Source organism: Panicum virgatum, chromosome 3N, assembly GCF_016808335.1.
Source record: "Panicum virgatum strain AP13 chromosome 3N, P.virgatum_v5, whole genome shotgun sequence".
In the NCBI taxonomy this organism is placed as follows: Eukaryota; Viridiplantae; Streptophyta; class Magnoliopsida; order Poales; family Poaceae; genus Panicum; species Panicum virgatum.
In genome coordinates, this window is record NC_053147.1 from 65070224 (window position 1) to 65095419 (window position 25196).

Here is a 25196-nt window from a genome sequence, read left to right on the forward strand (position 1 = left end):
CGGCGACTAGCTAGGCGATGGAGTTCCGTGCGCGCGAAGCAATGCATCCTGATTTCCGGAGGTCTGGTCGTCTGGAGTCTGCTGCTAAAATCGCCACACCGGCCAAGGGATACGGCCACCGAAAGTCCTTTGGGAAATTCTTCAGAGTTTTCCTTGGCCACACTTGAGCGTATTCGTCCACCATTTTCAGCCGCCCGCTTCCGTATATTACGCCTAATTTATAGGTATATTTTCTGTATACGCGCGCTCGTATACATTAGTCGTATATTACACACAAAATACTTGTGTGTGTGTGTGTGTTTTTTTTAAAAAAAGTTGTTGTCCGATACACATTTCCTCAGGAGGAGACACGATGGAAAACTGAGTACTCTGCATATATCTGAACAAGCCGTGCCCGTTGCTGGCGCGTAGTTGTATTTCAAATTCACTCCGTCATCAGTTGAAAAAAGAAAGGAAAACAAGGACTGGATTTTTTAAGCGAAAAAAAGAAAGGAAAACAAGGACTGGATTTTGTAAGCGAAAAGTTGCGCCTTGTCGCATGCTGCAATCCGTTTGGACCGAAAACTAGCGCCGCCAGCCCGCCACTATGATACATGGATCGCAGCGGAGCCCGTTGAGTCGTTGAGATAAAGAGAGATGATCGAGGAAATCAAATCGGAAACTTGTTGCTGACCGTGCGGCGCAGGTAGGAAGGGTAAAGGGTGCAATATTTTAAACTAGAAAATCTAAAGGCCGGACTCTAATTTTATATATTTTTTAACTAAAAAATTTAAGGATCTTGTTGGGCTGTGAAGAGGCCACTAGGGCCATGACCCATTACCACCCTACGCGCAGGATGTTCAGAAGGTCAATCGCCGCCTGCCGAGATCTCGACGGAGAGCCGGAGTCAAAACGGGAATAGGGGCGGAGTGCCGGACCATCCAAAGCCCCCGGTCTGTCTTCAGACTAGGCCATTGGATTTTTTTAGGGATGCAAGCGGCAGCCCGCAAAACCCATGTATATGTTTACTTAAGTGGGTTGCCGCAATAACCCGCGAAAAATTTAACCTATATGTGGGTTCGCGGGCTAGCCCACTTGCATCCCTAATTTCTTTTCTTCCGCCTGGTTGTTACGCCCGCCGGAAAGAATCAGAAGATGCCAAATCGCTTTCCACATCTGGCAATTTCACATCTGGCCAGATGAGAGATAGAAGAATCCTTTTAGGCAGGAAAGACTTCCTGGTCTTGGGTTGGATTAATCGAGCTAGGAAGATTTATGTCAACCAGCCAGTCAGTCGGTCGGGAAGGCGAGGCCCGGATCATCAGGGAGCGAGGGAGGAAGAGGCGGCGAAGTTACCTGTCCCTGGCTTGGCTTTTTCACAACCGGTTGCTCCAGCTGTTCTACTGTTCACAGCTTCTATAATCTCTTTCAGAAAATACTATTCAACCAGCCGAAATCAGTCCAAACCAGCCGGCTTTTAGACCAGCTTATCTGCTGCTGACGAGTCACTGCTGACCCCATCTGCAGAAACCGCGGAGCAGAGCAAGGCGGCGTGCATCAAGACCGGCATCTTATCCGGGCAGAAGGCAAAGATAAGGTTGGAACTCGTGGGAGTTGTTGAAACTTGAAATTGTCGGGCTCCAGCCCATCAGCGTTTAGGCCAGCCGAGGTTCCAGCCCATCAGCCTATTGGACGAACTGGGCCAAACACCTTCCGTTAGTCGTCGCCGTTTAACCAGACAGCGCATCGTCTTCCCGTGTCCACCTCACCGGTCACCATCACCACCTGGGCCGCCCTGCCTATGCCTGGTGCATGCCAACCCACCGCACCTCTCCCCGCTCTCCGGCTGTCCCCGCGCCGCGCCGCCCCAACCCCTCGACCCCAACCGCTGCAGCCAATCCGGGCTGCTCCTCCCACCTCCCGCTCCCCCGCTTGCGCCACGCAAAACCCATGGAGCCCTAGCGTGGCCTGGCCCTCGCCCTCGCCCTCGCCCCGATGGTCCTCGCGGAGGCCCTGCGCGCGCGGCTGCTGGCCGCGCTGCGGCCGTGGCTGGCGGCGGACCCGGCGGAGCTGCGGGTGGAGCCGGGCCTCCTCGCCCGCTCCCGCGCCGTCGCGCGCGGGGTCGAGCTCGAAGCCGCCGCGCTCAACGCTGCCGCGGGGGAGCCCGCGGCATGGCCTGCCACGATCGACCGCGCGGCCGCCGCCGAGGTCGAGCTCGCCGCCTCGCCCTGGGCCGCCCCCGCGGTCGACGCCGTCGTGCGAGGCGTCCACGTCGCCCTCACCCTCAGGTAGGTGCTGGTGCCGCCCGGCAAACTCCTGCAATCCGACGCTCGTCGTAATACTGATGGCACAGTAGTTGCTCCACTAATACTATTGTGCTTAACAATTGTGGCATTGTGCTGAACAATTGTGGGATTGTGGTCTCATGGAGGGTTTCTTATTGAGTTATTGTGCACTAGATGGCTTAATTAGATAAGTGGGTGACACATTATCCCTGTCGGTTTTGAAGGGAGCCTGCGCCGAAGAAGCAGCAGCCGGACTACAAGGAATGGGTTTCCAAGGAGAAGAAGAGAGTGCTCGCGTCATTGGATCCTCAGGTACGGCAGTTCCTACACTTTCCGTTCATGTTCGTGACCCAAAGTGCTTGCCAGTGGCACACACTGAGCTAGAATTCTCTAGTTGTGTTGTAGTGACGAGCTTATTACTTAAAACGCTGATCAAAAGCTGCCTGCCGTGCCACTTGCCAGGGTGAGATGTTGCATGAGATGATTGAAGGTGTGGTTAACTCCCTGGAGGATAAGTTTGCTTCAGTGTTTGCCAGTGTCCTTCTGGACTGTGGTCAGGTGCGGTTTGATGATGTCACGATACAAGTTCGATACCTTGACGACTCCCATGTTTTTGTGTTGAGGATGACTGACTTGCGGTTTGGGCCTGAGCTTGTTTTACGCAGCTCTCTGTTCAGAGGACTAGTTGCCTCTTTCATGTCATCCAGAAAGAAGAATAGTCTGCTTGTTAGATGTTCTGAGTTTGAGTTTCTGATGAAGGAGAATGATTGGGTAGACTGTTATGCATCTTTCACTGGCATATCTGCTTCGGTTAGATTGGATAATCTGCAACTTGCTGGTTTTGGCATTCATGTTCGCAAAGCATGCTGGGAAATCTCACCTAAATTTGCTCCTTCACTGATGGTGATTTTGGATATCACAAGCCGGAAGGAAGAGTTTGGGGTTAGGAATGGCAGAGAACTTTGGAAAATCGCTGCACAAAAGCTTCACAGCTCAATAGTCCATCGAGGGTTTTCTTTAAGCAAGGCTGTAAGCTGTGCTGCTTTCTGGCGGCACTATGTTCATGCTTATGTACTGTTGTTGGCATTGGTAGGGTATCCCTCTGACAAGATTATAACGAGGAACTGTGGCAGGGGATCAAGGAGCAGGAAACTCTGGAGTACTGTTAGGGATCAGTGGGAAACTGTTACTGATTTGGAGGAGAAAATCCCTATAGAAGCTATTGCTAGAGCACGGTGTGCTGCACGTTCAAAACTAACTGTGTCACAGCAACCAAGCAAGCAAGAGTCATCAAAAGCACTTCTTGTTTCTTCCTTGCTGAAGATCCTCACACCCTTTTTATATTTATGGAGGTTTCTTGTGTTCATATGGAGGTCAGTGTGGGAAACTGCGGGCCCTGGAAACAAAGCATCATATGCATATATTTTTCCTGTCTCTACTCATGATGTAGACATGGAGCTTCAGCTCAGTGTACACCTTGGTGAACTCTCTGTAACCTTGTTACCTGTTGCTGATTGCTCCACTGATACAATAAGATCAGACAAGAGAAACAAGACTTACCAGATTGATTTACCGGCAAATGTTGTAGTGAGGTCATCATGCTTGCTTTACTCAGCTGGTTGTACCAGAAAATCATTGTTTTTTGTTGTCGGGGAACTGAAGACATGCCTTTCTGGTGTCCCAAAGTTGCTACAAGCAGACATTAGCAACAGTCCTAGGAGGAGTTCATCTTTTGGAACAGCAGAGTTCACCGAGGACACTGACTCTAGGATAATCCTCTGGAGCGACTCAGCTAGTAGGGACCTCTTCTCCCGACAACAACCCGACGGATCTTTTTACTGCAGCAATGATTTGTCCACTGACCTTATAAAGAGTAATATGGATGAGTTATGGTCAAATTGGATGACAGTTAGCAATCTATACAATGAATCGGGTGTGATTCATCATGAAAAGCCTTCTATTATTTTTGAATTCAAATATTTTCTCATTGATCCTTACAAATGTATAAGTGGTTTTCAGCAATGTAGGTTCACAGTTGGGAGACTAAACCTTGATTTGGATTATTTATGTGCTTCATCAACTTATCTGCTGTACAGACAGTTCACGCACCATAAACAGCCGAAAGAGCTAACTGGAAGATCAGCTGACCTTTCAAACAGTGCTGGCACCTATGTAGTGCCTACCAGTGGACTTGTTGACAAATTGAGATCATTTGATCACAGAATCAAGGTTGCAATGTTGGATGTGATTCCAGCAAATACTCTTCAAATTGTAGCACTGGTTGCTGGTCCAAGTTTAAGGTTATTCTTTGATAAATATAATACGTTGCAAAATAGCAAAGATGTATACAACCCCTTGCTTTCGCAGATGAATAGCAAGTCCTGTATAGTTTTCAGTCTAGCATATGTGGAATGTGCTCTCTGGCCAGCATCTCTATCTTCTCCAACTCTTCCAAGTGCTAATTCACATGCCAAAGAATCACGGAGCACATCTATTAGTGTGGAGGAGGCCAAAGAACATCAGCAACTACAAACAGAAAGTAGCGCATGGAATGTTTATCCAGGGTATATTGTGCTGGATGCTTGGTTCGTCTTTGCTGGCTTAACTCTTCTGATAGATAATACAGAGGCAAATCAGCACTCTCACATTTTTGGACCGATGTCAGCCAATTTACAGATTTCAACAAGCAGGTAGAATTGTCGAACACTCTTCATTTTCATGGGCGTGTGACTCATTTCATGGATGAGTTTGAAAAGTTATCTATGAGAGGTGTGAATAGTAGGCTAGGAGCATATAATACAAGAAGCAGTGATGAGCGAGACAACTTGTACTTTTAGATTAAAATTGTTCATTCTATCTGTTGTGGCCTCAGTTTGCATGATTTGAGTATATTTGGTTATAATTTTTGTAAGTTAGCAACTCTTTTATTCACCTTTCAGGAAGTATTTCTATTCCTTCTTTGGAGTGAGAGATGTTATCTCAACTAATTTAGGAGCAAGAATCGCTGGATGCATAGGTTTCGTCTGCATGGATGAACTCCTCATTGTTTGCCAGGTATGCACATTGGATTATATCAGTTTTCTTGAACATTACTAAGTCATATGTTTATTTATACTTATCTATACTTTGCGAGGGTTTTGAGACACAGTCATAGAAGAGCTGGATAATGCATGATTTAGATTCGCTTACAGTAGATGAAATTTCTTCCTAAATCTTCCATAGCATATATTTTGTTATTTTTAACCAAGTATTCTACTCCTTAATATCTGCTTTAACTAACTTTATTTATATGTACTTGTGGCATTTATCAACACTTCATAGCTTATTGAAAGCATGCACCTGGAGATATTGAAGTCTGACCTAGGCAACATTAAGTATTCTGAAGATTTTATTGGAAGACTAGCATCTTTTTATAAAAAGGATATTAATGGGAGTATAATGGAGCTTGTTGAACATATTGCCCAAGAAGACAAAGTGGATCCTCATGTAGAACTCAGTGTTGAAATGCAACTTGATTTGGAGTCAGCATACATCATGTTTAGTGCTTCACGTGATGTACTTTTCACAAATCCTGCTTTGTTTATCAACAGTTTCGTAAACTACATCAGCAGCTCATCTGTATTTGAGGGCATAGCAACACAGGAGTTATTTGATGTATTAGCTCTAGGTGTTGGGTTCTGCATCAGAAGTTCTTCTGTGAAACTTTTGCTCAATGGACAATGCACAGACTTCCTCTTTAGGCTATCTGGAATTCAGTGTGTGGTGTTAGAGAATCAAGGTCAAATGGGTATTTGTAATGATATAAATCAGCACAGAGACATACCTAGTGGCTCACTACATAGCGAGAACCAGCTCATTGTATCAGATTGCGTATTTACTATTAGTGTTGGCCCCATGAATGTCAACTTGATTGATGAGAAACTGCAAGATGAATCTAGAGGCTGTTGCATTTCTTCTTTAGGAATTTGGTATTCAATTAAAATTGAATTTGCAGATGTTTATGTTGGAGACTACAGCAGACACAGTTACCTATCTGAGTTAAGTCAACGTAGCAAACATAAAATCTCTTTGTTGATCCATTATGATCTTCAGGTTGTCAAATGCAAAATCCAGGTGCATCACTCTTCTTGAATCCTTTTCTGCCAATTCTGTTAGACAAATATGATTTCTTATTAGCTATATTGACATTATCTTTGCATGCCTTTAATGGCCATGAGTTTTCCAGATGTAGAGCATTTAATTTGTTTCTTAGTTTTCCTAATTGGCACCCCATTTTTATTGTCCCACTTTTAAGGCATTTTCTTTATTACTGCAATTGACAGGGTGGCTTGATCTTTCTGGAAACAATTTCTTTAGCTAAGCTTGTTTTGTGTTGCAAAGTTTACTTTTGGCTGCTTGTGAATCTTCCACTGCGGGCAACGTCAAACTTAGTCAAAGATTCGGTAACTCCAATCTCTGCAGGAGGGAACTATATTGCTACCAACAGAGATAGTAAGAGGGAGGCTGCAGCTGTGCCTTTAGGTCCTAATGTGCAAATTGGGGAATCCCAGTTGAATGCCATCCAATGCCTTGATATTGAATTATCTCGTTTGTCACTAACGCTTGTTATTGCGGATAAATCAGGTAACAGACTCATCCTGCTTATCCTCAGTTCAATTTTGCCGCCAAACAGATAATTGTTATTCTTTTCCTGCATTTAGGTACATATCAGGGATTAACTTTTGAAGTTGATGCAAATCTTCAACAAATATATCTTGGCATGAAGTTTTTGTTTGAAGTGAAGCGTCTTTCGATCTCCACTATTAGTAGTATTCACAAGAATGCCAATGAACAATTAAGAGAAGTACCAGCACCTCGTTTTCGATCCAGCAAGGCTGCTGATCTTTTACCTCAATCTAAAATTCAAGAATATCTCCCATTTGTACAAGCAGACAACATGGATACTTATGATCATGATGCTCCTTCAAGCTCAACTTCTGCACTGGGAAGTTCAACAGGCAACACATCACTAGATTTTTCATCACATGAAAATCAAGTCCTGAAGCATTTCTCTACTTTTCTCAAGATCGAGAGAAAAAACTTTGATGACGACTCCAGTTTGGTACACTCGAGTGGTGATTGGTCTGGAAGTGGATCTGTTTCTGGTTTGGAGGTGGCAATGTCACTCTCAAACATTGAGGTGATCCCTCTCCCTCAATCTTTCTCTCTCCTGTGTTTATTATCCTTTACCTGTAATTTATGGGTGACTAAAAAACTCGGCCTGCGGGGGGAAGAAACACCCGAGCATTGAATAAGAGAAAACCTCTCACGCAGGCTGAGAAAAACCCCGAACCCCTGCCCCACCCTTACATAGGGTCGCCGTTACCCAAATGAGTGCGGTCCGGGAGTCCGGAATCTTCCTTTATGCTTTGGCATGGTGGCAGACGAGGGGATTTTTTTATTAAAAAAATAAGGAGAACTAGAAGTCTTCAAAAAAAAAAAGTAGAGAATACCAAAAGAATGAGGAGAACCAGCATCATTTAACACCATCTTGTAGATTCTGGACCAAATTATTTAAATTGTTCTTTCATCTCGGTGTTCAGAATTGGAGCTTACTTGTCACATTTGTGCCAGCATATTACTACTATTTTCATCATAAGTACTTAGACATTCAACTAGGCATAGTTTGCCCTCTTCTAACCATGATACCAAAAGTTCTTATTTAAGAATGCATCTTTTTGCCACTATGTACCATTTTCATCCTCTTCTGTGACATGCACTCACTTTTGGAGAATGAATTGGAAATATCTTGTTAGGAATATGGAAATGCACCCATCACATTACATGAGTACAAAACATTGGGTCATGGCTATCCAAGTTAAGTTTGGACCAAGTCTACTGCACATTTTCTTCTATGAATTGACCAATGAGTAAACCTTCTATCTGCAGATGGTCTCGTCATTACTTGCTCCTTTACATGGGATAATGAGTTCTGGCTCAACCCAGAAGGAAATACAGTCTGGTGGCACCACTCACCAAACACCGCTAGATAATATGGATTATACTATACCTGATGGTAATTCTGCTTAATGACAGGTGGATGCATCTTATGGATCTAAAAATTCACTGTGCTGATCTACGTATTACTTCTTTAACAGGGGCAATTGTTGCTATAAGGGATCTTAATCAACAGATGTATGTATCAGTAAAAAACACTGGAAATACATACCAAGTGTTTGGCGTGTACCATTATTCCCTTGCTGGTGAACACGCATTATTTAAGGTTATAGCTTGATACCTGTACACTGGAATTAATTTCTCTATTTAAGGCTTATAGCTTGATGCGTATATACTGGAATTAGTTTCCCACTATTAATCATAGTCATCTACAAGGGATGATATAAAAAGATTATTTTACCTTTTTTTTCAGGTGAAACACCATAAGGGATGGAGATCCAATGCACAATGCATTTCTCTTTTATCTTTATATGCAAAGAATGAAGGCAAAGAGCTGTCCCTTAGTTTCTCGCAAGGATCAGATTTTGTGGAACTTTCTTCTTATGTTGACAAGCCTTGTTCAATTTGGAGCACACTTCCTTTCCGAATTGATAATTTTGATGATGATGGTGATGATGCAAAATCTTACAAGGTTATGCCAAGAAGTTCATACCATCTTGTCAACAAGAAAAACAATTATGGCATTGCATTTGTTGATGGCTTGCTAGAGTTTGTGAAAAAACCAGGAAATCCATTTAAAGTGCAAGTTTTTGACGAATCTATTTTTCCTGATGTTGCAAGACTCATTGTTCCCCACATGAATTTGGATAGTGACACTTATTTAGAAGTGGAAGATGATGTGCCTTTTTCTGCGAGGGATAGATTGGCGAGTGGTGCAAGTTCTCAACATATAATCATCAGTGTTGACAAAATTGTTTTTACCATCACTAATGAAGTGTTTGATACTGATAATGTTTTCCCACTTGTGCAAACTTGCATAAGTGATATCCGTGTTGTTACACAAATATTCCCATCCAAAATCAGGATTCTAAGTTCATTCAAAGTCTCAGGGCAGTACTTTAATGCACGAAGAAATCTGTGGTCAGTAATCTGTAACTCCTGTTTCGTGTCTAATTGCATTTTGTTGGTTTCTTGCAAACTGGTGAGGAGACTTGAAATTAAATCGTTGCTATCTGACACGCAGGGAGGAACTCATCTCTCCTATTGCCTCCTATACGTTCTTTCGATCTAGGTTTTTTACCCCAGATCCAGTTACTAACTATGGAAAGATGCCCATCCGTTTCTTCTTTCACTTGAATCAGGTGCAATGCTTTATAAATATGCCCATTTCAACTACACATAAATGTTTAGCTGTAATATAGTTTATTCTCACCTTCATTCTTTCTTTTGACCGAAGGCTCATCTTCCTTCTTGCAGGTGGATATACTTATTAATGAGCTTTCAGTTGACATCCTTCTATATTTGGTTGGGAAGTTAGACTTGATGGGTCCATATGCTGTCAGAAGCTCAGCTATCTTTCCTAACTCCTGCAAGGTTTAAATTAAAACTTCTATTTATATTATTCAACATTCTAGCATAATTGATTTTCACTTTGGATACCTTTTTTTTCTCGAATATGCAGGAGATCATTTTGGATACATGAATATGAATTACAGTGTTATGTTTACCATTCTAATGATATGGCTGATAGCTTTGAGACTCATATCTTGCCATATTCTACACCTTGTTCCATATATGCTGTGTTGCATATTGCATGCATATATACTTCTGATTTCTTTGTCTTTTCACTAATGCCTCTTTCTTGAGATATGAACATACTACCCGTTGTTTCTGCAGATAGAGAATGGCTCAAGGCTGGCACTTGTGTGCAATTTTAAAGATAATGGGGATGCAATAGTTCCTGGACAACAGTCAATTTCAGTTTTCTTGAGGTCCGTTTATTTTGTTGGTTACCTAGATCATTCTCAACATTTTAGCAAGGGATATGTTTTGTACATTGTCATCAATGGACAATGGATAGCTTCTGACTAGTTCAGTTCTCTGGATGTTCATCCTTTCCTTCACTTTTATATTCTACTACTGTTATGGTTGACACTCTATGTTTATACATCCTCCAGGCACTTGACATTTGATGATAATATTTCAAATGATCAAAACGTGGTTTCTATTTGCTTATTTAAAGAAGGGTTATTTTCAACTATTCCAATCAGCATTTCTCTCCATGAGTCTGGCGTTTTCGCATGGAGGACCCGCATATCACCTGTCAAAGGTATTTCTTTCAGCAAATATTCATCCATCAAAATAATAGTGCCAGTTTTGTGATTAATTTTTTGAAAGTGTTCTTGATCTGAACCATGTGTTGCTTGATTTAAAGAATATTTTTGTTTGAACTTTGAACAACTTTTCCATTACCTCTGTAGACTTGAGAAGCTTTTCTGGACCATTTGTTGTGGTCAAGGTGTCCCAGAATTCTGAGGTAGGAAAGCAAATGATTTGTAGTTTACCTTACATATGACTATCATATTCTGATTGTGGTTTCTAATAGTTAATGTTAACTAAATACAGGAAGGCTTATCTCTTTCAGTTCAACCTTTGTTAAGGGTCTATAATAAGAGTGACTTCCCCCTTGAGCTTCGGTTTCAGAGGCCAAACAAAACTAATGAAGGGGCAGCATTTGTCACTGTTAGAAGTGGAGACATGGTTGATGAATCTACTGGAGTATTTGATGCCATGGATTTATCTGGTGGATCGAAAAGAGCATTGATGTCTCTAGCTCTTGGCAAGTAACTATACTTTATCTTGGCATGAAATTTATCCCCATTTTGCATGATGATTTAGCTCCTAATTCATTGCATGGTGAGGGGTGGAAAATTGTTGGAGAAAAGGGGTAGGAAAGGTCCTCCATAGGGCCATAGTATACATAAACTTTACTTAATTTCTTTGGATATTCATCTTCCCTGTTTAGTGTCTATTCAGACACTATCTTCCATCCACCCTTCTACAGATGGATGTGCAGTGGTGTTTTTATTCTTGTTAGCATAGCATTGTTTACCTTGGGACAGTGGTGGTAACTAGGAAGTTTTTGATTTAAGCATTAGCGTAGTGTTAATCCTGCATACCATTCTTTGCGAACATACTTATTCCACGGACATCCTCTGTGTGCAACTTGGTACTATTCACCTTGCACACAATAATTATATGCATACTAGTGAAGCCTAACAGAAAAGCAAATTTTACTTGCATTTGGGATTTCCCTCTCAAATTGTAAAAACATGTTTCGTGAGTCGTGACCCATGTGTGTATATATATTTGTGTTATTGTTGTATCAATCAAATAGGCAAGCAGTGCTCTAGTATTCAAATATCGACAAGTCATGCAGTCTGTGTCCAAATCGTAAACTAAGTTCAGATATTTGTCATTCCATATACATATCATGTGTTATGTGTAGTTCATGCTTCTTGTGGTTGCAATCCAAGTGTGCATGAGTCTAAAATGGCAAGTATTCAGATCAGAGGTAGTAATTTTGAATACCACACTTATCTGACAGCTGTTCAATCGATTTCAGGAAATTTTATGTTGTCAATTAGACCTGAGATTTCAGCATATTCTGAAAATATTAGCCAGCCATCTTCAGTGAACTGGTCAGAGGACATAACTGGTGAAAAAGCTATCCGGATATCTGGGGTTATAGAAAAACTTAATTATAACTTAAGAAAAGCCTTCAATGTTGATTCCATGAAGTCTTCTTTCAGCTCTTTGAGTTGCCCTGTTTTTGTCAATGGCCATCATGTTACAGATCTTCATTTTTTAATTCATACCCTGGGTAGAGATGTGCCCGTTCAGCCTACAAATGGAACTCATCTATCTGAAAGAAGTTCACCAGTAACTTTACAGGTCCAGAGAGAAATTTTTGTATACCCAACTGTACAAGTGCATAATTTCTTGCAAACAGACATACACGTGATTCTGACAGATTGCCAACAGGGTAATTTCTTATCCATGAATATTCAGTTATGGCAAAGTGGATGTTCCTATTGAAGGAAGCCAAAACAAAAGATGATATGTTTTACTGATTCGTTTCTATAATACAGGAAATGCTGTAGAAGATAACTTTGGCAGCATTGGCAAGCAGGCAACGATTTCAAGTGGTTCAAGTGCTTATTTCTATGTGAATCCTTCCCTATTTAATTTCTCGGTCACACTAATTTCATATGGTTCAAAGTCTGTGACAGTTAGTAGTAGTGAGTGGGTTAAGAGAATGCAAAAGCAAACAAGTAGCGCTCAGTTTCTTGACATGCTACTAGAATTTGTTCCTGGGAAGTTTCATTCTTCTTTAAGATTATTACGTCAGGAGAAAGGACTGCTGGAGGTAGGATGATGATTTTCCATTGATATCTTATGAAACTGTATGCCTTTGGGAATTAAGAAGTCTGAAGATATGAAATGATCTACCTGATAGTCAATCTATTGATTTTGCAGGTTGCTCTATTCACAAGATACACATTAAATAATACCAGTGACCACCCCTTACAATGCACATCTGCCCATCAAAAAGCACTGCCTGCGTATGTAAATCTGAGTATTACGTAAGCATTCGTGCTTACATGGTTTATTCATGAAATGCTGAAATGTTGCAGGACGGAATCAGGAATGAACAATATCAATCTTCCTCCCCAACATGGATGTATTTTGCCCTCAATGTCGATGAGCTCCTGGTTTATAAAGTAAGCATCCACATTGAGCTTTGTTCTCTGTTCATTGAAAAATGGTTCTTGATTCAACGCAGCAGGGCTAGGTAGTTTGCACAAAATTTCATTCACTCACTGTCTTATATCGAAAGTTTGCTTTCGCAAATAGTCAATATGTTATGGTTGTGAATTGTTCCTAGCCGCAGCTGGTTTGTTCTCTCTAGCCCTAGCCTGGCTGTAGACTTGCCTGGCCATGAAAACAATTATTTCAGTACTGTTAATAATGTTTAATATATTGCCAATTTGCCACCTGCTGTGCTATCATTATTCATATGGCTGGTTTAGGGGGTTCCTGCCAGATAGTTCATAAACAGCATCTGTGGATTGTCTATTCAATGTGTTACAACTTACAGATGTGTTTTTTTCAATCTTTTGTTCTTATTCAAGGTTTGAGCCATTTAATTCATTTTTGTTGTTTGAGAAACATTCCCACAATGTCTATGATTATTCTGGAAAAAATGTATTGTATTACCATAAAAACACAGCAGTATTCTTTCCTGGCACCGAGTCCACAAAACTATTGTGATGTATTAGTGGATTGCCCACCTCTTCCCAAGAGCTTAAGCTTTTGGGTTCATCTGGTTGGTACATGAAATCTAACATGGTATCAAAGCCAGAGGTCTCGAGTTCGAGTCTTGGTAGAGGCATCTTTTAAGTCCTCCGCTCCGTTCTTTATTTCCACATTTGCGCCTTGTTCCGGCTGCATGTGAGTGGGAGTGTTGTGATGTATTAGTGGATTGCCCACCTCTTCCCAAGAGCTTAAGCTTTTGGGTTCATCTGGTTGGTGCATGAAACCTAACAAAAACATGTTTAACTGTTGGTGTATATGTGAGCCCATGTATTTGGCCCATCTAGAGGCCCATGTATAGCTACTATATAGCCCACCCTTCTAGGGTTTGGATGAATACAAGGAAATTAATCCCCGAAACATGGTATCTAGCCTTCTCTTCCCTCTCCCTCCCTCCCTCTAGCCGCCGCCGGCCCCACCCGCCGCCGCCACCACCGCCGCCATGGCCGGCCGGCCGCCGGCGCCCCCTCCCATCTCCTCCTTCCCTCCCCTCTCTTCTTCCCCTGCTACTGCGGCGCGCGCCGTCCTTGGGGGCCGGCCGCCGCCCTTGCGGCGGCTGCCGCCGCGGGGGGCGAGCTCCTCCCGGCGGGCGGAGGTGCCGCCGCCGCGGGTGTGCCGCCCATGGCTGCAGCCGCCGCGGATCTGCTGATCCCGCCGCCGCCGCTGGCCCCTGCGGGCGGCCATCCGTCGCCGCCGCCGCCTGGGGGCGCGGATCTGGCACCGCCCCCTCCTCCGCCCGCCCCTGCGGGCACGGGCCCGCAGCCCCCGCCGCTCTTCCTCTCGATCTGGGCGCGGGGGGTGCCGCCGCCGCCGCCGCTACAGCCGTTGGCGCGGACGCGGGGGGCGCGGCCTTTACCCCTCCTCTTCCCTGGCGTGGACTGGGTATGCACCCCATGGACGCACTGTTCGCCGCCGCCGCTCTCCGTGGGACGCCGCCCCTCCTCGCCGGAGTTGCTACGGCCGACGCTGCTCTCGCCGCGGCTCTCCTCGCCGCCAAGACCGAGACTGCGGCGGCTCAGGAGCGGGTTCGCGCGGCTGCCCTTGCTTGAGAGCGCGAGCGCTCCGCGGCCGATGCTCTCGCTCGCCGGGTCGCTGAGGCGGAGCACTATATCCTCCTCACCAGCCAGCAACCCGCCGTCCCCTTCGTCGAGCACGCCGCCTCTTCTTCCCACCAGGCTCCGCCCTCGGGCGAGTGGTACACCACCGGCTCGACCCGACCGATCCCATGGTCGTCCAGCTCCACCTTCAGGCCGCCGGCGTCCAGAACATCAAGGCCCTAGTCTCCGTCCTCCTCGACCCTACGTCCTCCTACGGGCGCTGGCGGGACCAGGTCCTCGCCCTCCGCCGCTACGCCCTCGACGACCACGTCATTCTCGACACGCCGGTCGAGGCGCGGGACGTGGTGTGGCTGCGCCTCGACAGCGTCGCCCTATTCTGGATCTTTGGGACCATCTCCCTAGATCTGCAGGACATCGTCAGGACTCACGGCAAGGCGCGGGACGTGGTGTGGCTGCGCCTCGACAGCGTCGCCCTATCCTGGATCTTTGGGACCATCTCCCTAGATCTGCAGGACATCGTCAGGACTCACGGGGCACCGCGCAACAGGCCTGGCTGGCGCTCGAGGGGCAGTTCCTCGGCAATGCTGAGTTCCGCGCTCTCCAGCTCGACGCCATCTTCCGCACCTTCGACCAGGGGGACCTCTCCGTCAGCGAGTTCTGTAGGAGGATGAAGGGCATGGCCGATGCTCTTCACGACCTCGGGTGCCCGGTGCCTGACAGGGTCTTGGTGCTCAATGTCCTGCGGGGTCTCAGCGACACCTACGACCACCTGCGGACATGGATCACCCGCCAGAGGCCCTTCCCCTCCTTCCTACAGGTCCGGGACGACCTCGTTCTCGAGGAGATCACCAGGGGTCCCGCGACTGGCTCGTCCTCGTCCTCTTCCACCGCGCTCGTGGCTGCTCCACCGGCTTCCTCCGCCTCGCCAGTCCCTCCTTGGTGCTCCTCCCACCGGGCAGACCGGGAGTCGGGGGGGCCGCGGTGGACGTCGTCGGCGGGGGACGTGGTGGTGGTGGTACTGGTGGCCCTGCTGGGCCAGGTGAGGGCTCTGGTAAGGGCCCAGCTCCCGCTCCTGCCCGTCCCTGGAGGTACGCCCTGGTCATCCTTCAGTAACTCATGGTCAGGGCGCATCTCGATGTGGCCGTTCCAGGGGGGGGCTCGTTCACAGCAGCCGGCGGCCATGTTCACCGGTGTTGCTCCCCTGTTCGCGCCGTCCTGGACTCCACCCGCTCAGCCCAGCCAGCCACCCACCTGGCCTGGGGGTGGGACCAGGCCGCGCTGGCGCAGTCCTTCAACACCATGGGGCTGACTCCGCCGGCCAGTACTGAGTGGATCGCCGACTCGGGTGTCTCCTTTCACACCACCCCAGACGCCGGTATCCTCTCTTCTGTCTGATCCCCACATTCCTCTTGTCCTTCTTCCATCATGGTGGGTGATGGGTCCTATCTTTCTGTCACCGCCGTGGGTTCTGCTTTTGGTTCTTTCCGTCTTCCGAATGTTCTTGTTGCTTCTCAAATGATTCATAATCTTTTTTCCATTCGCCAGTTTACTGCTGACAATTCTTGTTCCATCGAATTTGACTCTGGTCTTACTCTGAATGATTCGGCTTCCCGACGTCTGCTCTTCCGATGTGACAGCTCGGGGCCCCTTTACACCATTCGTCTTCCTACTTCCGCTGCTTCGCCTTCGACTTCCTCTTCGTCTGCTGCCTTTGGCACGACACCGTCTTCCACCACCTGGCACTGCCGGCTTGGTCACCTCGGCCGCGACGTTTTGGCTCGGCTTAGTCGTAGTACGGATATTTCTTGTACTAGGGCTCCTGCTAAGCACTTTTGTCATGCGTGCCAGTTTGGTCGTCATGTTAGACTTCCTTTTTCTTCTTCTTCTTCGCATGCGACATGTTTTTGATCTTGTTCATTGTGACCTGTGGACTTCTCTTGTATTCGGCATTTCTGGTTATAAATACTATCTGGTGGTGGTTGATGATTTCTCTCATTACTCTTGGACTTTTCCTTTGCGCGCCAAGTCTGAGACCTTTCCCATCCTCCTTCACTTCTTTCCCTGGGTGTCCACTCAGTTCGGCCTCACCATTAAGGCCGTCCAGTGTGACAACGGGTGTGAGTTCGACAACTCCACCTCCCGTTCTTTCTTCTTCTCTCGGGGTGTTTAGCTGCGCATGTCTTGTTCGTACACCTCTCCTCAGAACGGCAAGACTGAGCGGATGATTCGTACGACGTCATGCGCACTCTTCTGATCCAGGCCTCTCTGTCTCCCCGTTTCTGGGCTGAGGGTCTCCACACCGCCACCTACTTGCTCAACCGCCTTCCGTCCACGACTTCTCCTGCTCCCACTCCTCACCACGCTTTTTTCGGTACCCCTCTCAGCTGTGAGTCCTATGACCACCTCCGTGTCTTCGGGTGTGCATGTTATCCTAACATCTCCGCCACTGCTCACAAGTTGGCACCTCGCCCGACTCGTTGTGTGTTTCTTGGTTACTCCCCTGACCACAAAAGCTACCGATGCTTTGACCTCTCCTCTCGTCGGGTCCTTATCTCCCGACACGTGTTTGACGGGTCGGATTTCCCCTACCCCACCTCCTCTACACCTTCCCCTGACCCTGAGCTGGAGTCCTTGTTTTCGCCTGACCCGGTGGTTCAGCCACCTTTGTCTGTCTGTCCTTTTCCTGCAGGTCTTCCTGGTACACCGGCACCGCCTCCGGTGATCTCTGTCGCGCCACGCGCGGCCTCGGTGTCTCCTGCTGCGCCACGCGCGGCCTCGGTGCCCCCTCCTGCACTTGCACGCTACGCCTAGCCAGTGCAGGTGTACCGGCGTCGTTCGGTGCTGGCACCGGCGCAGGCCCCGGCTCCGGAGGCCCCAGCGTCGCCACCGCCACCTCCACCGTCTCGCTCTCGTGCCGAGCCGGTGGTGTACCACCCGCCTGTCATCCATCGGGATCCTGGTCATATTCATCCCATGGTTACTTGGCGGATGGCTTCTCAGACCGCGACACTCTCAGCCACCGAGGGCGAGCCGCGGATCTCTTCGGTACCCTCCTCTGTCCGCGACGCCCTGGCGGATCCTAACTGGCGTCGTGCGATAGAAGAGTACGCGGCTCTTCTTGCCAACCAGACGTGGGATCTCGTGCCGTGTTCGTCTGGTTGCAATGTGGTCACTGGCAAGTGGATCTGGACGCATAAGCGTCGGGCTGATGGCACACTAGATCGCTACAAAGCTCGTTGGGTTCTCCGTGGTTTCACCCAGTGGCCTGGTGTGGACTATGATGAGACCTTTAGTCTAGTGGTGAAGCCTGCTACAGTGCGCATGGTCCTCTCGCTCGCTCTCTCTCGCTCATGGCCTGTGCACCAGCTCGATGTGAAGAATGCCTTTCTCCATGGCACTCTGTCAGAGACAGTCTACTGCAGTCAGCCGGCGGGATTTGTGGACTCCAGTCGTCCGGATATGGTCTGCCAGCTCAACAAGTCTCTCTATGGTCTGAAGCAGGCTCCTCGGGCTTGGTATTCTCGGTTTGCCATGTTCTTGCTGACCTTGGGGTTCACCGAGGCCAAGTCTGACACTTTTCTGTTCATCTACCGCCGTGGAGATGAGGCTGCCTACCTGCTGCTCTATGTTGATGACATTGTGCTCACAGTCTCCAGTCAGCAGTTGCTTCAGCGCATCATCTCATCTCTGCAGCAGGAGTTTGAAATGAAGGATCTTGGTCAGCTCCATCACTTCTTGGGTGTTACTGTTGAGCCTCGCCCGTCTGGCTTTTTCCTTCACCAGCGGCAGTATGCACTTGACATCCTGGAGCGGGCTGGGATGACTGATTGCAAGCCATGCTCCACTCCTGTCGACACTCAGGCGAAGCTGTCTGCTGATCTGGGTGATCCCGTGGCTGATCCTACTGCCTACCGGAGTCTTGCTGGTGCCTTGTAGTACCTCACCTTCACCAGGCCGGACCTCACCTATGCAGTCCAGCAGGTCTATCTTCATATGCATGATCTCTGGGAGTCACATCTTGCTGCGCTGAAGCGTCTCCTCCGCTACGTCCGTGGCACTGTTGACTTCGGCCTGGTTCTTCACCGCTCTCACTCTGCTGAGCTGGTTGTCTACACCGACGCTGACTGGGCTGGCTGTCCAGACACTCGTCGCTCCACTTCCGGCTATGCCGTCTTTCTGGGCGGCAACCTTGTCTCCTGGTCGTCCAAGCGGCAGCCGGTTGTCTCCCGCTCCAGTGCCGAGGCGGAGTACCGTGCTGCCGCTAACGGCGTAGCGGAGGCGTCCTGGCTTCGACAGCTCTTGGCGGAGCTCCACAGCCTGCTCGCCAAGAGCACGCTCTGTGACAACGTCAGCGCCGTGTATCTCTCCACCAACCCCGTTCAGCATCAGCGGACGAAGCATGTGGAGATCGACTTGCACTTCGTTCGCGACAGGGTCGCTATCGGCGATGTTCGGGTCCTCCATTTCCCGACCACCTTCCAGTTTGCTGACATCTTCACCAAGGGTCTCCCCTCGAGTTTCTCGGAGTTTCGCTCCAGCCTCAACGTGGCAGGTGGTTAGTTGTGGCTGCGGGGGGGGGGGGGGGGGGGGTATTGTCCCTGTGTGTACTTTCTTTGTTCTCCAGTCTTGAACACCGCTGTGCCGGTAGTTCAGACTGCCGGGGGGGGTTGGTGTATATGTGAGCCCATGTATTTGGCCCATCTGGAGGCCCATGTATAGCTACTATATAGCCCACCCTTCTAGGGTTTGGATGAATACAAGGAAATTAATCCCCGAAACATTAACTATGTAACATGACAAGAGCTTATATATGGCAGGTCAAGCAAATTACGAATAAGCCTACATAGTGAGAAAGGATCAGATGCTATTATTGATTTGGAAGCATTGTCTGGCTTCACTGAATTTTTTCTAGAGATCCAAGACAATATAGTGCCTCATCGTATGACAGCTTTTGGATTGTCTTTACAACCTGTTATGTATAACTTGCCTGTGCCATCACAAGTTGTACTAATAGTTCCAAGATATGTTGTTTCAAACGAGTCTGGTGATGCAATTGCTGTTCGCCAATGTTTTGTTGAGGTGTGCCACTTTTTCTCTAACATGTATTGATACATTCATTAATTACCCTTGCCTGATGCTAATGGTTTTGGTTACAACTTTTGTAGCATGAGATAGATGGATTGACTGTTGAAGCTAAACAGCGGGCTACCTTACAGACATGGAAACCTGGAAAAAAGCGAGAAATAAACTACTTTGATTTATTTGTTAAGAAGCACAGAAATGTGTTTGAGGATTCTCACATTTTCATCCAGTTTTGTCCAAAAGAACCTGGATTCGGTTGGTCTGGACCAATCTGTGTTTCATCAATTGGCCGTTTTTTCTTGAAATTTAGAAGATCAGATGGCATGATCACAGATGGTATCAAAAGAGGCACCATAAATGATGGGAAGCTGAAACTGTTTGCTTCTGTTGATGTTGTTCAAGAAACCACTTCTTTTGTCTTGCACTTCACTAAGCCACCGAAGGTTACACTACCGTACCGAATAGAAAATTACTTGAATGAAGCATCTATCATGTATTTCCAGAAGGTGCCAATCTTTTAATAGTTCTATAATTCTGTTCTATCACAAAACAAATCATTACCGGGATATTACTGATATAAATATAATTTTTTTTCTAGGATTCAGTTGAATCAGACGTATTATGCCCTCAAGAGTCAGAACAGTACACTTGGGATGACTTAAGTTTACCTCGCAAATTGGTTGTGCGCATTGTTGGTAAGTTCTTAACTCCTAATTCTATACAGTTACTACTTCTGTTGCATCATGTATTATGTTGGTGGTTGTTACTAATTACAAAACCAATGTTGGTGGTTGTTACTAATTACAAAACCACTAAAGAAACTGCATTAAAGTTCAGTATTAAAATATTTCGTGTCTCTGCAAGCACTTTTTTACTGTTAGTCCTATTTTTTCTTTTGGTTTTTGTGGGGTTTCATCTCTACCATACCCCAACTTGCTTGCTTGTTGTTGTCTATGCAAAAAGAGTGACAATGCACAAGTCAGCCCCTTGCAATACCCCCAAATTGGGAAGATACAGTCATGTGTATACACATAGGCAGAAAGCACCCTGCTTTAGAGAATAACCGCATGACTAGACATAACAATATGCAACACCAATTCTCAGCAAAGTGCTAAGCCAGCAGTCACTTTACCACTTAATATTTGATAGTAAACAGATTGTAGGGACAAGTGAGCCTTACATATCTATGGATAGTAGGTATTAGCAATCATTAATATCTCACATTATGTGTAATATAAATTGAATAAAATCTAATACTGTTGACTACTACAAAGAGTTACCTGCAATTTGTTTTCTCGAACTCGCAGGAGAGTACCTGCAACTTTGTTTTGGTTATTTAAACTAGTAAAGATAAAGAATAGAAATGAACTGACCACATCAATGGTGTGAAACAGACTAATTCAGTTGCAGTGTGGTAATATTTAGGAAGATATTGTTGGTCAGATGCCCTTATTATTCACATGACTTTCTGGTCCTAGCCTTCCTTGTCCAGTGAAGTCTTTTCTGGCTTACACATTGGTGCTTTTCACATTTGTTATGGGCCTTCTCTATTCATAGCTTGTAACATTATGGTTGATCTTCTCCAGATACACCTGCACTGCGTGAAATTAAAATAGATAAAATCAGTCCATGGAAGCCATTTTTGAAGATGCGGCAGAATAGCAGGCTCAACCTGGATTTCTCATTCAGTGATGGACTCAGTTCAAGAAAACAAAGATTTGATGAGTCATTTGGACTGAGGGTGTTCAAAATTGGTTATGAAGTGTATGCTGATGGTTTAACAAGAGTTCTACGAATATGTGAACATGCAGATAACCCCGAAATCAAGAAAATTCGACGGCCAATATCAAACCTACAGTTCAGAATTTCTTATGTGTGTATTCATCTTCTTGACAAGGGCCAGGTTTGTTCCTTCCTTTTGATCTCCTCCTGGCATAAGTGTGAAACCACCTTTTCATAAATTATGTCAGCAATCTATTCATATTTGCAAGTCAAACTCAGCCTCAGATTAATTATCTGTTCATGATTACCTTGTTGTAGAGTGGGGAAAATGTACAATTGCCATCTACAATATTGACAGCAAGACTTCAGCATGTATCTGCTGATTCAATTGCCACAGAAAGCTTCAAACATGTATCCGTTGCAATTCATGTAAGTAGTGGTCCCTCTGCAGTTTTATATTTTCAACACAAACAATGCATATAGCTAGACTAACTATTGACCAGAATAGAGTTTGCAATTTTTACACCCTTCTTTTTGTATGTTTACGTTTGGGGTTTATATATTTTAAATAACTGCAGTCAGTGAATGTGGATGAAAAATGGGATGGAGCTTCCTTTGGGTCAATTCTTAGGAGGAACAAACTTCAGGATGCTGCTCTCGATGAAAATATTCTTCGTGTAGTCTCTGTACTGAATTCAACCAACAACAGCGTCAAACAAATACAGTATTGTTCAATTATTCTACAGGTAACTTAAGTGGTGTGCTTGCTCCTTCCTAACATCCACAATAGCCCGTTCTTAAAGATTCCTGTTAGTTATTTCATCCATTGTTAACTTGTGGAATATTGCAAGAATCATAAATTCTCTTAACAAAGATACAATGTCACAGCCTGTTGATTTGAAGATTGATGAGGAAACGTTAATGAAGCTAGTACCATTTTGGAGAGCATCCCTTGCTCCTTCAGGAACACTGAGTACGCAGTTTTATTTCAGGCATTTTGAAGTACATCCAATTAAGGTGCTCTACTCGTTTTATTTCACATCTGTAATTATCACGTGGTATTAATTTTGAAACACTGATTCGCTTTTCTTATGAATGCAATGGTCTAAAGATTATAGCAAGCTTTCGTCCTGGTAGCCGGCGCACAACTTATAGTTCTGCTCAAGAGGCTCTGAGAGCACTACTGCATAGTGTTGTAAAGGTATGTTTTTAAGCATCTTTCATCTGTTGTTAAGTGGACACCTTGTCAACTATTAAAGGGACTCTTTCATTACTTTATATCACAGTTTCATCTGTTACCGTATTTCATTTTCAGGTGCCTGAGATTAGCAATTCAGCTGTGGAGCTCAATGGGGTTCTCCTAAATCATGCCTTAGTTACATTCCGTGAGCTACTTCTGAAATGTGCTCAGCATTATTCATGGTAAATCTTTTCCATTTCTTACACCATCATCTTCTGAGTCTTGATTACCCAAATTAATGAATATTCTTTGAGTAATTGATAGGTATGTCTTGAGGGCAATCTACGTAACAAAGGGAAGCTCATTGCTTCCTCCATCTTTTGCCTCAATTTTTGATGACTCTGCTTCATCTGTTCTTGATGTTTTCTTCGACCCTTCTGATGGAGCACTCAACGTCCCTGGGCTTACCATAGGTAAAAGATAATAAACTATGTTCTGATATTTGTAGGAATACTCCATATTCATCGTAATATATTGAGTTAAATAGATACTAACTGTTGGAAAATTACTTGATTGGAGCTCCGATCTTGTGTTTGGAAGATGTCTACTACCATAAATTGAACAATAATATAACAGTGTGTTCATTTGAAGCATGTATGCGTTGCTTTATTTGAAGGACTATACTATGGCTACTAATGGGTTATTGGTTTGCATCTAATATCTACTGTTATACCCTCTGTTATAGATTTTAACTTATGACTTGCTTTAATTATTTGTGGATTGTGCAGGCATGTTTAAATTCATAAGCAAAAACATGAAGTCAGGCGGTTTTTCTGGAACAAAGCGGTACCTTGGTGATCTCGGGAAAACTGTGAGCTTCCAAAACTTACTGGTTGTATCAATAATGTCTTGGGATTAATGTAATGTCGAGTCTTCTGTAGGTTAAAACTGCAAGTTCAAACGCTCTCTTCGCCGCTGTCACAGAAATTTCAGATAGTGTCGTGAGAGGAGCAGAAACAAATGGTTTGAATGGCATGGTATTTACTCTCTTTACATGAACTTGTCCTTTTTTATTACCTTAAAAGAAGGGAGCCACATGCAATTAGACTAACTAGACCAGCAGAATTCCTCCTTACAGCGATAACATTATTAAGCATTTTTCCTCTTTTGTACATAGGTTACTGGTTTCCACCAAGGCATTTTGACGTTGGCCATGGAGCCATCTGTATTAGGACAGGCTATAATGGAGGGAGGTCCTGACAGAAAGATCAAACTCGATCATAGCCCCGGACTTGACGAGGTTCTGCCTCTTTTACTTGATTTCAAATCTTTGTAATTCAGATTATGTTACCAATTTTTAACATTTCCTGTACCCTCCTTCAGTTATACATCGAAGGGTACCTACAGGCTATGTTGGATGTCATGTTCAAGCAAGAATACCTCCGTGTCAGGGTGATCGATGACCAGGTAACTTTCTTGTGTCCATTTGCTTTTTGCAACCTCCTAAATGTTATTCACCTAGAACTTTTGTTTTCTTTTCCTTGAAAATCAAAATACTGCAGTTTATCTGAGGAATCTAATGCTGGACTCTTTACCTTCCAGGTTATCCTAAAGAACCTACCACCAAACAGCGCCTTGATAAATGAAATCGTGGATAGTGTCAAAAGCTTTCTTGCGAGCAAGGCGTTGTTGAAAGGAGACTCTTCTACGCTCCGTCCGCTGCGCCATCTGCGAAATGAACGTGTAAGTTTCATCTTCACACGAAGGGATACCTTAAGGAAGATGCCACCTGCTGCGAGTGTAACTGACCTCACAGCTGCCTGCAGGAATGGAGGATTGCGCCGACGGTGTTGACTCTGTGCGAGCATCTGTTTGTGAGCTTCGCCGTGCGCGTGCTCCACCGGGAGGCCAGCAAGGCCATCGCGGGAGTCATGACGAGAGCGAAGAAACCCACCACTGGAGAGGGCGAAGGTGACCCATCATCGTCTGGTGGAGTCCTGTCGAAGCCGAACAGGCTGTGGACGGTCGGGAGGTTCGCGGTGTCAGGCATGGTCGCCTACGTGGATGGCCGGCTGTGCCGGCACATACCCAACCCCATCGCAAGGAGGATCGTGAGCGGGTTTCTACTGAGCTTCATCGAAAGCAAGGGCAGCGAATAGGCAGGCAGGGTACACATGGCATCGCATTCTGCACCTGCAGATTAAGTCATTACCACGGTGGATAGGAACGCAAGTCGCGCAAAGAACTGATGTGAGGTAGTGCACCGTGCACCGTGCACCGTGCACGTGGCCGCTCACTGCAACATGTAGAGTTGTACAGAAATTTTGACCGCGCCGAGCGCACGTTTGGTGTACATAAACACGGGGACACTTGTAATTACCATCCCTCTCTAGATACATTCCGATTCCATTGTTGTGAATTTGCAAGGCCCAGACTGTGCTCCCTCTGCAGCTGTACGTAGCCCTTTTGGTTGCTACTGCTATGGAGAACTCTTCTGTACGCTGTACAAATGTTACGCTCCACCTTGGAGCCCCAAAGCCCCACCTTGCAGTACTAGTCTCACCTCTGCTCTCCTCT

The 25196-nt window shown here is 45.7% G+C and overlaps 1 protein-coding gene across 1 annotated transcript; it reads left to right on the forward strand.

The window, feature by feature from the left end:
- The first annotated feature begins 1810 nt into the window (after positions 1-1810).
- Positions 1811-25038, forward strand: LOC120666777. Its single transcript, XM_039946706.1, has 36 exons — positions 1811-2267; positions 2489-2576; positions 2727-4954; positions 5204-5318; positions 5586-6377; positions 6587-6887; positions 6965-7443; positions 8193-8319; positions 8402-8526; positions 8674-9341; positions 9445-9562; positions 9678-9794; positions 10098-10192; positions 10379-10530; positions 10682-10737; positions 10827-11040; positions 11827-12246; positions 12353-12630; positions 12741-12826; positions 12899-12985; positions 19453-19714; positions 19801-20223; positions 20316-20412; positions 21304-21620; positions 21758-21868; positions 22018-22185; positions 22328-22456; positions 22551-22640; positions 22755-22861; positions 22944-23092; positions 23408-23490; positions 23561-23656; positions 23797-23919; positions 24003-24086; positions 24222-24362; positions 24446-25038. The coding sequence occupies exons 1-36, from the start codon at positions 1975-1977 to the stop codon at positions 24776-24778; spliced, it is 9552 nt and encodes a 3183-aa protein (XP_039802640.1). The 5' UTR covers positions 1811-1974; the 3' UTR covers positions 24779-25038.
- The last annotated feature ends 158 nt before the right edge of the window (positions 25039-25196 follow it).

What these genes read in the sequence shown, in the direction of transcription:
- LOC120666777 (XM_039946706.1), top strand. Translation starts at nt 1,975, where the DNA reads ATGGTCCTCGCGGAGGCCCTGCGCGCGCGGCTGCTGGCCGCGCTGCGG. An exon ending in TCGCGTCATTGGATCCTCAG is followed by an intron (nt 2,577 to 2,726) that starts GTACGGCAGTTC and finishes GCCACTTGCCAG; the next exon opens with GGTGAGATGTTGCATGAGAT. An exon ending in TCAGGGTGATCGATGACCAG is followed by an intron (nt 24,087 to 24,221) that starts GTAACTTTCTTG and finishes TTTACCTTCCAG; the next exon opens with GTTATCCTAAAGAACCTACC.